This window comes from Penicillium subrubescens (genome assembly GCF_028828155.1).
Source record: "Penicillium subrubescens strain IBT 31985 chromosome Unknown utg000007l_segment0_segment0, whole genome shotgun sequence".
Taxonomy (NCBI): domain Eukaryota; kingdom Fungi; phylum Ascomycota; class Eurotiomycetes; order Eurotiales; family Aspergillaceae; genus Penicillium; species Penicillium subrubescens.
The window spans coordinates 640,522-652,486 of NW_026643157.1; the positions used below are offsets into that span (position 1 = coordinate 640,522).

Here is an 11,965-nt window from a genome sequence, read left to right on the forward strand (position 1 = left end):
TCTGGAGGATCCCAAGACAATGGAATGTAGTTGCGAATTAGTGTGCTAAAGAGGCTGTGCATGATATTCCTGGTGAGGATTTCAGTGATATTTGTGGGGGTTTAACATGAAACACAGGCAATTACGATGCTTAATGGTTCCGAACTGGTGTAATTATCATGGTAGATCGAGCAGTCCAATATCACCCATCTCCGATCAATCATAAGCCCTCTCCGAACATGTTACATCTAGCCATCCATACTACCATTAACCCTCTTCACACTCTCATCCCCCATTCCATCAACCCATCCATCCTTCCGATGATAATAAATCTCCATCCCCAATTCAGCACACTTGACCCGGTGCTCGTCATCAAGTGTTCCCGACTTCACCGCAACCTCCTCCCCATCATCGCCAGATCGAGACGTGAACGGTGTCCCGCAATCAGGACAGAATTCACGTACTACCACCACCCCGCCCCTGTCACCGCGATCAGAATACAACTTCGGTGAGCCCTTGGTGTACTCGAAACTAGATTGCGGCACGACGATGTTGGCGGAGAAGCCTGAGCCTGTGTAACGTTTGCAATTTGTGCAGTGGCAGAGGATTACCTAGGGGGCTTTGTTAGAATGTGAACTGGACTGCGTTTTTGGAAGGGCTGCTAGAGAGGTTGATGTATACCTTGGGCAGGGTCCCGGGCGTGGGTAGAGTGATGCGATAGGCAATATTCTTGCATAGGCAAGCACCGGTCAAGTAAGTCTGAGCCATGATGGACTGACTGCCCGTAGGGGAGATTGAGGTCTGCTCTGTGGGTAATGGAATCTATTTTTGATTCCTGGAGGATATTGTCTTGGATTGAAAAGCTGGAGGGCAAGGTAAGTCTTATTTACTGCCAGGTCATTCAGTTGACAAGCCGAGGATGAAGCCCCGCCATATCAACCCTAAAGGGGTTTAGTGTAGGCTTCAGTTAGGGTTTATCTTCAGGTGGGCGGCTTGTTCAGGGCTCCATCTTCATTCCGTTGCTCTTGCAACATGTTTCGAAGGGAAATAGCATGGATGACACATTCCTCATTCTCATAGAACATGGATTCAATTGTGTTAACAAGAAACCAATAATGTACAGACAGCCCATAGGATAACAAACACCAGCAAGAAGAGACATTCGTATACACATTACCAAAATATTTACCCAATACAAACCCACATCCCCAAACAACCATCCTCCTCTTTAAGCCTCAGCTCGTGTCTCTGGCACAGTAGGAACAGTATCCTCCTGCAGCACACCAGAAGCCGGATTCGCCACATGAGCCGAACCCCCTTGCCCCTTATCAAACGAACCCCGAATCACACCAGGATCAGCCGGGAACTCAAACTTCGAGCTCTTCCACGGCTTAACCTTCATGAGGTACATAGTATCAATTTCCTCCAGCGTCCGTCCCTGACCCTCAATAACAGCGAAGTAAACCAAACCCGCCGCAAGGAACAAACAACCTGCAAAGACATACCCGAATCGGAAATCGATAGCGCTGACGATAAATGGCGTAAAGAATGCCAGCAGGAAGTTCCAGAGCCAATTTGATGCGGTGGCGAGGGACATGCCGCGCGCACGGTACTGCGAGGGATATAACTCAGCGACGATGGTCCATACCATGGGACCCCATGTACTTGCGAAGCCGAGGATGAAGAGGCAGGCGAAGACGACCATGGCTACTCCGGCGGGTTTTGTGTTCTCGGGGTTCTCACGATCGAGAGAGAAGTGGCCCACAGAAGCAAAGATCATGAAGCAGACGAACATCCACAATGCACCTGCGATCAACGAGCGACGACGACCATAGTGTTCGATAAGATACAGACCCAGGAATGTAGTGCCGAAATTGACACCGCCGAGAATCATCTGGGTCACGTAACTGTTGTGGATACCAGCGCCCTTGAAGACGGTGGTACCGTAGTAGAAGAAGTAGTTTGCACCGGTGAGCTGCTGCAGAGCTTGGAGGGCTACACCGACGGCGACGCGGTATTTCATTGTTGGAGCGCGGAACATTTGCATCCAGGTCACTTGGCCGTTGCGGACTTCTTCTTCGTACTTTTGTTTGATCTCGTCGAATTCTATGTGGAGGGCGCGATGGTTACGGGGGACGCCGTAGATCTTGGATAGTGTGTCAATGGCCTTGTCGACTTTGCCGTGGCGGTAGTCGTAGCGGGGACTTTCGGGAAACATTGCCATTCCGAAGCCCAAGATGGTGGCCCAGAGATAGGTGATTCCCATGGGGATGCGCCATGATGAAGTGTTGGTGTTGGCTTCCGTTCCGAAGTTGATGCAGTTGGCGATGAAGATACCCAGGGTGATGAACAACTGGTAGGTACTAGAAGTAGGTCAGTATAATCACCATATTGCGAGCCCGTCTTACAGAACTTACCTGATCAATGATCCTCGAATATGTCTCGGTCCAGACTCGGCCTGGTACATGGGCACCAGCAAAGACAAAGCACCAACGCCCAAACCGGCAACCAAACGGCCCACAGCAATTTGATACCACTTGCCAGAAGGCGAGGAAATCTGCACGGTAATACCAACGCAGACAATCACACACCAACCGCTAATTGACCACTTCCGTCCTATACGATCAGCAATGAAAGCTGCGACCAAGGCACCGATCAAAGTACCGATTGACAACTAAATAGCCCGTTAGTTAGTACATGCTTCTATTGCACAGCAGAGCGTATATTCCACTTACCAAACCAACGATCAAACCCGAGCGCACATTGCTGAACTGGAAGGTCCCATCAGCAGCCTGCTGGCCGTACCGTTCCAAAAAGTTTTCCATTTCCAGGAATCCCGAGATCTGACCAGTGTCGTATCCGAACAGGAAGCCACCCATGGAGACAAACACACCCATAAGGGCAGAGCGCCAGGTCAACAGCGGGATAGGTGTATCGACGACATCGTGCGCGGCTTTCTCACGCTCTGCCGTAGAGACCGACTCTCTAGGAATGTCGGCGTCGGCGTAGACATCCTCCGTCCGTTTCTGAAAGAGGTTCTTGAAGCCCATGCCGAATGATGCAGGCGATTGCTTCCAATACTGTCTTTCCAAACAATTCAATTCCAATCAGATCGTTTCAACTTTGCTAGGGTCTTGGTGTAATTTCCTCGCTGCCCAGAAAAACCAAAAGGGCGCGAGGGAGTGAACCTTTTTATACCACCCCCTCCATACGTCACTACTCCATCCGCAAAGAAAAAAAGCCATGTGGAATACGCACTTCCAGAGCTGGGGAAAAATCAAAACCCCCGCGTGCCAACGGTCCAATCCGAACAAACCTGACGCAACGAGAACATGATGACTCGTTCACTTACACAATACCCGAACAATTACCCTTGACGGCCGACGATCACCACCATGGTAGTGTTGGCGACAATGCCCAAAAGCAGGAAACCTGGGGAAGTGGAGAGAGCCATCTGCCAATCCAATCGAGTGATTCATACGATCCGGGCGTAGCCGCCCACTTTTTTCTCGGGACCCAGACCGCATGGCCAAATGTGATCTCAGTGGCGTGGCAACGCATCGAGCTTTGCTATACCTCGTGATGGGAGACCATCCGGTTGTTCCGTTTGTCTGAGTGGCGAATTTTGGAAACTGACTAGCAATGTGTCAGAAAGGCTATCTGTCGGGAGGATTGCTGAGTGATGAAAGTGGAAAGCTTGAGCTTGGCATCTGGCCACTTCGTTGGTTGTTTCGGCCGGAGACTGAGGGTATCCATTTGTGCTAGTTTTGCTGTGTTGTAAGTCGTCAGGAAGAATTATCCCGCGTATTCTCCAGACATCGGATCCTTCGGCAGGCCGAGAACATGTCTAGAATCTGCCAGATATAAAGGCACAGTCGTCGAATTATTAATTTGTTTGTCAAGTTTCGATTTACAACAGTTGGGGTTTCTTATCAGCTAATAGTCCTCGGTAGTTGTCTGGATGCCGCTCCGTAGTTCTCCGAATGTCGTGATGGATTAAAGTTTGAATCATCCTCGATAGAAGCGCAACGAACGTTCCTGTTGGTACTATTGAACTAAAGCCATTGCGCCGGTGGCTGATGCTAATTCAGACGATGGCTCTTGTGTTTTAGAATCGGTAATGTCAGCAATAATGTTGATATTATATTGACGAAATGCTTGATGGCAAATGGCAAGCACAGTTTAGAAAAGAAATATCAATCACTATTCCAAGGGATCAGATGAAAGTTCATGTACAAAGCTGTTCTCATCCAATTAACGAATGTCATATAATCCAAATCAAGTATCCCAAATATCAAACACCAATTCCACCAATTTCGACAAGAAACGAAAGAAAAAAACGCCCCCAGGTATCGTCATATGAAATCACAATCATCAACAAACACCACGTCTCTGAAACCAAAAGTAAATGAAATGAAAATAATTAAGGAACCCATCAAACGGCCAGCCGTCGGTCCCAGCCGTTGACTAGGCCAAACTCATCCATCTCGTCTTTGCCGGGCATGGCCAGTCCTTGGAATGGATCTAAAAGACCCATGTCATCAGGACGCACCGAGGCATCAGCCAGGGAGGTGAAGGTATCATCGTTACTAGCCATGCTCTCGCCAGAGTAGCTTGGTACACTTTGTGTGGTGTGTTCATTTGTCAGAGAGTAGTCACCACTGCTGGCGGACCACGCTTCGGGTGACAAATCATGCAGGTCATTCGATAACGGAGCGGGAATGCTGAGCGTCGCGTCATGAGACTTGCGGCCGTATTCAGCCGTGATCGAGGCGAATGGACCAGGATCTTCGCCACATTCACTACCGCCGTAGATGCCGGTGAAAATATTCGAATAGCCGCGGTCCATATCGCTCAAGACGTACTCCCAATCAGCCATAGTGATGGCCCCGGCAGTGACGTCCGAGGGAGTGGAGCATGACAAGGTCCGATGGTTTTCATATCCCATGGATGAAGAGAGATGCCGTGGGTCAGTCCCAAGATCGAAAGAGTGTCCTCTTTCTGTGGGGAATGCAGCGGTGGAGGTCTGGTCTTGTTGAGAGGGGGGAAGACTTGTCCAGCTAGGAGACCGGAGGGACTGAGAGTAGAGTGGGGGTGTGGTACCAGAGACGGTATTCCGACGAGACTGTGAGCCCTGTGCAACAGATTGGTCCTTGTTGGCACTGTTGCTGTTGGTGAGCCTAGCTTTCAAGGACTGCAGGTGCTTCTTTGGAGACCGGCTGGGCTTGTGTGTCGGCGCTCCCATCTCAGAGGACTGCTTGCTAGCAGTCACAACTTTGTGGTCGCTCGTATCCAATGAGACCAAGGTGCTAGCTAGGGTCCTGAATTCGTTTGCAGCAGATGATGACTCCGGTTGAAGCTGCTCAAGCACAGTAGAGAGTAGTTTCTGGCTCTCTTTCGCCATCTTGCTGTCCCGCTTGACGCTCAAAGTCTGCCATAGAAGACCCAGGCCTGAGAAGAACACCAGCTCTCTGCGGTTGATGCTGACGGAGAGACACAGCCGGCGCTCATCCAGCAACTCAAGAATCTGTATAATGTGCTTTGCAGAATCAGACATGGCCAAGACTGACGGTGAGCGAAGATGCTCTTCAGCGAAGCACATAGCTGGGCGGTGGATCAAAGATCGAATGAAGTAGTAGACAAGAGACAGGAGAGGCGACCGGCTACTTGTAACGTTGGTGCTGGGCTTATCCTGGCTAAACACAAGGCGAAGGTGGGCAGGTAAGGCGTGAAGCCACTCATCAAGCTGTGCAGCGACCGAACGCAATTTAGCGACATGGACATCATACCCAGCCTTCGAGGGATACAGGTCCTCCAAAGCCTTGTTCAGGATACGTGATGCACCGAAGAGTGCAAGAGCACTCGAAATGCGGGTGGATTCACCCGGAAGTGTTGGCAAGAAGCCAGATTCGGTGACATTCTCATCGTCGATATCGACGGGATACTCGATTTCAATGTCACTCTCGCGCAGGAGAACGGGCATTCCAGTGAGAACCGAGGAGAAGCGGTCCACAGTGTATTGACACCAGAAAACTTTCTTGCGGGTTTCAGCTTCCAGTGGGCTGAATTCCGAATCTGTTTGGTTCTGGTGCAGTTCCAACTGGTGGCAAATATCCACCGCAAGGGCACGGTAGCGCAACATGCTCCGATAATCGCCCTTGGTCATGCAGTACAGCTGTGCCAAGATGAAACACTGCAAGCTTCCGATGGAAGTTTCGCCGGTGAACGAATCGAGTGAGGCAGTCCAGTTCTGCTCAAAGAAAGCAGGGTCCTGGTTGGTTCGCGACTGTTCAATCAATTAGTATCCTAGATTGTTTCAAGGCACGTCCGTTGTGATTACTCACGCTGGAGGATAGAGCTGCGATTCCAAAAATCAAGTTCAACTGAGCCATAACATGAACATCGAGTTTCAATGAGTCCGAGTTGCTCAAGTACTCTCCGTAAGCTTTCAAAATGGTCGGCCGGTGCACCACCGGGTACAACGGCGCCCATTCCTGGAAGAAGATATTGATGAGTTGATCCGAAACCAAGCGTGGCGGAGTTTTGATGGCCTGGTTAGGAGATCCACGAGAAAGAGGCGCGGATAGTTTCGTGAGAGCCTCAATAGAGAGTTTCGATGACGATTTTCCTTGGTTGACAAGGTTATCATTGAAGGCATCTAAGATCGGGTTAGATCTAATTTTGCGCGGGGCCAAGTTAGGAACAAATATCTGAGCTTACAAGCAAAACCCTGGATAGTAGAAAAGGCGACATATGGATTTTGAGTCGGCTTCTTAGATCCAGACTGGGTGAGCGATTTCGCGACATGAATCACTCCTTCTCCTGCGTCCGACACTGGGGATTTGATCGTTCCGGTCGTAGACGGCGATCGGATTGATGCGGCTCGTTGGGATGGCGAGGAAAACGAATGTATGCGTGATAGAACGTCGATCTTCTCGTCCTTTTCATCCAGTAGGTCCTTCAAATCCTTCACCTCCGCTTCCAGGGTCCGCACACGTTCCTCCAGCGATTCAGTATATCCACGAGGGAACGCTCGGCGACTCAATTTATCGCTCGTTTTACACTCGAATCCGACGTTGGCACATTGTGTACAGCATGGGCGGATACCATCGCAGCGAATCTTTTTGCTTCGGCATCGGTCGCAGGCCTGGGCGATCCGGCTTTGAGTGCCGCCGACCCTGATCACTTTCATGGGTAAGATTCCAGGCATTTTGGCGGGACGGGCGGGCGCGTCGGCCGCGGCGGTTTCACAAGGATTGTAGAGTCGTCCCGAGTAGTTGAGTTAAGCACGAGAATGCTTATAGTTTCGTCTGGTGTGAATAGCGAGAATAAGACAGCAGTGGTCTCGATAGCGAACAGGGAAGAGAGCGAATTTCGAGGAAGAGGGGAAAGACGATGGAACATGGGGAGGATTGCAGGTGTCTTTTGCTGAGTCAGTCGAGTGGAGACTGCTGACCCATCCATCCACCAATCATGTGCTGTCTGTTAAGTGTATCGTCATGTATCGCCACAAAGGTTAAATGGGCTCCCCTTTTTCTTTTCGAATATTCGAAACCCCATCGCCCCGTCACCCCGTGGGGTGTGATCTTAAACACGATCGGGGATTTAAACAACCTGGTCTCTTGTTTCTGTGATAGCATATCTCTTGATCGATTCTACCTTCTGATCCATCCCCGCCGCCATCACCCCGGTTTTTGACGATGCCGCTTGAGGATCGTTAGATCTTCCCGAGGTCCCCAGACTCCACCCCCAGTCCTTGGCTGTACCCAATATACCACCCGTATACAGTACAGCCTGAAGTCATGGGCAAATCATGACAGTCCGCAAATTATTTGCACGGCCTATGAGACGCATTGGAGTGGCGAATCAAACGTCAATTAGGCCCAACCACCACAAGAACTCTGTTTCAAAGGAACAGTCATAATCCGATCATAATATGCTGAAGTACTTGGGTCGGCTTTCCAAGGGTCTTCTCGAAAAGCTTCGGAAGTGACTACCACGTCTACATCCGAAACCCTGCCCGACTACCAGCTTTTGCAAGACAACTCGGCCTGGCACCCCTATCAATAGTGCATATACGGGATTCCGAATTGCACTACCGAGCCAGTACATACCATAGTGACGATCAACCTTGGTAGCACTGCGGATCAGCGTCAATAAAGGCAATAGTCTCTTGACAGGGACTCAAAAAGGGGAATAGACAGCGGCCACGGTGACGAAATTCCGCGTCTCTCAACTCAAAACCTCCGCTCCCCCGCAAGTGCCGTGACTTGTCTTACCTCTCGGTGAGAACACCCCGATCTAGTGCTCACTCCGATATTCGGCGCAAAGCCTTCGTTTACCTTTTGACATATCCCGTTAGATTGCATGATCCCTGTCGAGGTAAACCTTTTTCGGGCTGCCGAGGGTCAACATCTTCTCAACATATTAACCGCTGTACTCGTCACAGTGACAAACTATCAAAAGTCATCATACGGTATGTTATATTTCGGGAGGGGCGAGACAGCCCCAGGCGTTCACTGTGGGGGATCAACCATGCGGAGCCGCTTGACGAACCAATCACTGGAGAAGGATTCGAGCCTGGTTCTGTACGGAGTACCATGATCAAGATCCCACACAACTTTCAGTGATTTTTGCGGGGGCTTGAGATGTATTTCGGGTAATTTCCACTGCGAACCTTGCCCGAGAGAACGCCGAGTCTACTATGAACCACGGTTTGACCATGACAACCCCACCTAGCCCACCCGATACAGCCGGGTCGCCCGGGGAGTTGGGAACTGATCTACGGGACTCCACAGGGCATGATGCAGGGTCCAAGTCACGGCAGGCTTGGATGATTCATTCGCGCCTGAGCAACTTGGCTTTGCTCGGGTGCTAGTTCGGGTACTTGAAGTTTCCGAAACCGTTGACAGATATTCTTGAAAAGCATGTCTAAAGCCTCGCAAACAGATTTGCTTGTTCTTGGAACTTAGCAGGACTCGCTCTGTACTGTACAGATGCAGGTACCCTTTACCTAGGCCAGGCATAGAATCAGAAGATAAATGTCTGTTTAGCCATGGAAATAAGACACGGGTGGTTTAGTGAGATGGAGCGCTAATACTGGGGGCAATCGAACGGTATCTCCCCCGGATTCTTGGAAGGGTGCAAAATTGATTGCAAATAGCAGTTGGTCAACGATAGCAATCGAGATGTCTATATAGCTCTGCTGTCTATGAGAAATCCTCGACGTCCTCTACCTGAGCTTGTTGGGTGAGGTAGGCCAATACAGTCTCCGATTCCAGCAACTCGGTTTTCTAAAGTCAAACGGGTTAGCGGAAATCTAGCAACATTAGACAAGGAATGACATACTTGATCCATAAGACTCTCAACCACTCTTTGCAACAGCGCCCCTTCAACTATTCGTAACTGAGAGACTAGGCCTAGGACCTCAGGTCTGAAAAGTGTCTCGAAAAGATCCTGATTCTCACGAAGATTCTCCAATATTTGTTCTGTCTGATGAAGCAGAGATAGCTGAGTCTCCACTCGTTCAAGGACCAGTACTGCAGCTCGCAGCTGGAAGATGTCCCATAGTGGATCCGCTGCGAGAAGCCCTCGAAGTTGATCGGGGGATTCGATCTTTTTGCCGTTCCAAATTGCTTCGAGTTCCTTTGTGCCGTCTGTCTTTTGAGCGACGCCGATGCATAAGCCGTCTTCTTCGTTTACACATGCCCACCAGACGAGTGGGCTGTCCCAGGTGACGTCTGATGCTGTCGCTGGTAAGCCTTCATCTAAGCTGTCTTCTGTAGAGATCTTGAGCCCAGGAGTCCTGCGACAGAACATGTTCTTGGCTACCCCAAGCGGGTCATCATCCGGCAGGGCCATGTCCAAGACCACCTGTTTGGTTTCGGACAGGTCTTCAGGCAGGAATCCATATGAGAATAGCATCTCAGATGCAGATTTTTCATCGCCATATCTAATACCCAGTCTATCAGTATTGTCACCAATTATCGACGTGCAAGTAGAAAGACTCACGAAATAGTCACCTCATCTCCAGGCTGTATACTCTGGCCCCAACGCAATTGAAGAATAGCGTTCCTGTCCGAATCAACATCATACAATGCCTTCACGTCCTTGCCGGCCACATGATTCGCCATATCGATACAAGGAACCATCGAGTGCCCCCATCCCGGCAAATCCACCATGCGAGACCGATAAGCAGCATCAATGTACCGCCAATCGTCCATAGAGAATTTACCAGACTTCTCATCCCACCAGCATTGCTGACACCAATGAATGCTTTCAGTAGAATGACGAATATGCTCATACTCCCGCTCTAGAGATGCAGCCTTTTCCTCTACTGCGACTGCAAGCGAAGTGCCTCTTAGCAGCTCCAGTTCTTCGGCAGAGTAGAAGGTGGGCAAAGGAAACGATGAAGGGAAAAACTTGACGTATTCCGTCCAGGGATTCGATACACCAATGTGTATAGGCATATCTAGACTTGAATGAGATATTTGGAAGAGAAGGAATATCATGATAGCACCCCTCGCTGTCTAGTGTTTGTTAATTATCTACGCACATCTAGATCGTCGAGGGTTATTGGCTACATACCGTACCAAATTCACCGACTGCATCCAACACCTGGCGCAAGTGCTCATCATACTTGGCATAACCATGTACAGCTTCTAGTGATAGTACCAGGTCGGATGGTACTCGAAGGAGGACCTCCGGCTGTGTGTCGCTTTCCTTGCTAGTTCTCGATTCTGTTGCGACGATGGCATTGCCCTTGTCTGCATCATTTTCGGCCAAGCCAAACTTTCGGAAAGCAACTCCATTTGCAGTGACTCCATTGAGGCGGAGCCACGCTGGGAGGGAATCTGTCGGGTAATATTCCCGCCTCATGGTGTGATGTGGTCAGAATTGAGACCAAATGGATTGTGCGACATATAATGTTGGGAATGATGGCGCCTTTGAGCTCTCGATCTAGCAATGAAAAGAAATTCACTCAAATTAAGCTGATCACAACCTATTTGCTTGTTGAAAAAGCACTCAAGTCGTGGACTTGCAGCCTGGAGCGTGATTGACATGTAGATAATGGGACGTCCAAGCTCCTCTTTCCTCACGTCTTTGGCGGGGAGCTGATGAGCCAATCACAGGGCTTTATAAGTGGTGAGGTAAGCTGGTTGTTCCTGCCTAAGGCCTCAGGCGCCAACCCTCTTTTCGCTGTTCAATTGCTGGCTGGTCATTGTAGTGCTTTCTAGTTTATCTAATTTGTAATGAGCCAAGTATTGCTCGTGCTCAATTACTAAAGTTTCTTCAGAGCCGTGGTGTGGATGCAATTGACGTTGTGGTTGGCATTGCAGCATCGAGACGTCATAGCATGGATATCCTTGAATTCTAAGTTGTATGAATAATCATACTATGAGGGAAATAGTCCATAGCATCTCAATTGCTCTGTACCAATTGTTATCCTGACACTATCCCTGCCAAAATTCACCATGCCTGGAAAACATCTCATTTCGTTAAGGTTACCAAGTGCGCTCATCGTACACGCTCCGCGAGCATCTATCTTGCCGACACGGTCTTTTGCAGCAACCTACGCTCCCCAAGGCGCTCGACTTCAATCCGTCGCCAAGGAATGGAAAGGCGCACATCCGGAGGAACATAGCATTCCACGGGCTAAGCGCGGCGACACGCACGACCCGTCCGCTGATGCAGTTTCTTCTGGCATGGAAGAAAGAGATGTGAACGAGGGCATCGCAGATGATACCAAGTCGCAAGCCACGACTCAGAGAGGTGGGCGTAAGGAGGAGAGGAAGGCCAAAAAGGAACACCCGGCGGCCCCAGAGCCTATTATAGGGATGAATGATGAACGAGGAGGGGTATGAAAGCTCTCATAACTGCTTGCCGCCGACATGTTGCTAACTTGTACGTCAATAGAAGGGCCAATGATCGCCGCTCAACTTGTACCTTATCGCTCATACTATCGGCGTTATGTGTTACTCGTTTT

At 49.8% G+C, this 11,965-nt stretch overlaps 5 protein-coding genes across 5 annotated transcripts; 1 reads left to right on the forward strand and 4 right to left on the reverse strand.

Moving 5' to 3' along the window:
* Window positions 1-227: 227 nt before the first annotated feature.
* Window positions 228-747, reverse strand: N7473_009992 (GFA family protein; the record flags this gene model as incomplete). The annotated part of the gene is made up of 2 exons (XM_057155931.1): window positions 228-590; window positions 661-747. 2 exons carry the CDS (start codon window positions 745-747, stop codon window positions 228-230), a joined length of 450 nt encoding a protein of 149 aa, XP_057004586.1.
* Window positions 748-1,207: 460 nt separating this feature from the next.
* N7473_009993 (sugar porter family MFS transporter) lies at window positions 1,208-3,029 on the reverse strand (the record flags this gene model as incomplete). Its single annotated transcript, XM_057155932.1, has 3 exons — window positions 1,208-2,342; window positions 2,397-2,653; window positions 2,715-3,029. 3 exons carry the CDS (start codon window positions 3,027-3,029, stop codon window positions 1,208-1,210), a joined length of 1,707 nt encoding a protein of 568 aa, XP_057004587.1.
* A 1,385-nt stretch (window positions 3,030-4,414) lies between these two features.
* facB (C6 transcription factor FacB/Cat8) lies at window positions 4,415-7,189 on the reverse strand (the record flags this gene model as incomplete). Its single annotated transcript, XM_057155933.1, has 3 exons — window positions 4,415-6,265; window positions 6,324-6,637; window positions 6,700-7,189. The coding sequence occupies 3 exons, from the start codon at window positions 7,187-7,189 to the stop codon at window positions 4,415-4,417; spliced, it is 2,655 nt and encodes an 884-aa protein (XP_057004588.1).
* A 1,999-nt stretch (window positions 7,190-9,188) lies between these two features.
* On the reverse strand, window positions 9,189-10,857 carry N7473_009995 (SET domain-containing protein; the record flags this gene model as incomplete). The annotated part of the gene is made up of 4 exons (XM_057155934.1): window positions 9,189-9,272; window positions 9,328-9,931; window positions 9,991-10,508; window positions 10,567-10,857. 4 exons carry the CDS (start codon window positions 10,855-10,857, stop codon window positions 9,189-9,191), a joined length of 1,497 nt encoding a protein of 498 aa, XP_057004589.1.
* A 596-nt stretch (window positions 10,858-11,453) lies between these two features.
* On the forward strand, window positions 11,454-11,907 carry N7473_009996 (uncharacterized protein; the record flags this gene model as incomplete). Its single annotated transcript, XM_057155935.1, has 2 exons — window positions 11,454-11,837; window positions 11,896-11,907. 2 exons carry the CDS (start codon window positions 11,454-11,456, stop codon window positions 11,905-11,907), a joined length of 396 nt encoding a protein of 131 aa, XP_057004590.1.
* Between the last annotated feature and the right edge of the window lie 58 nt (window positions 11,908-11,965).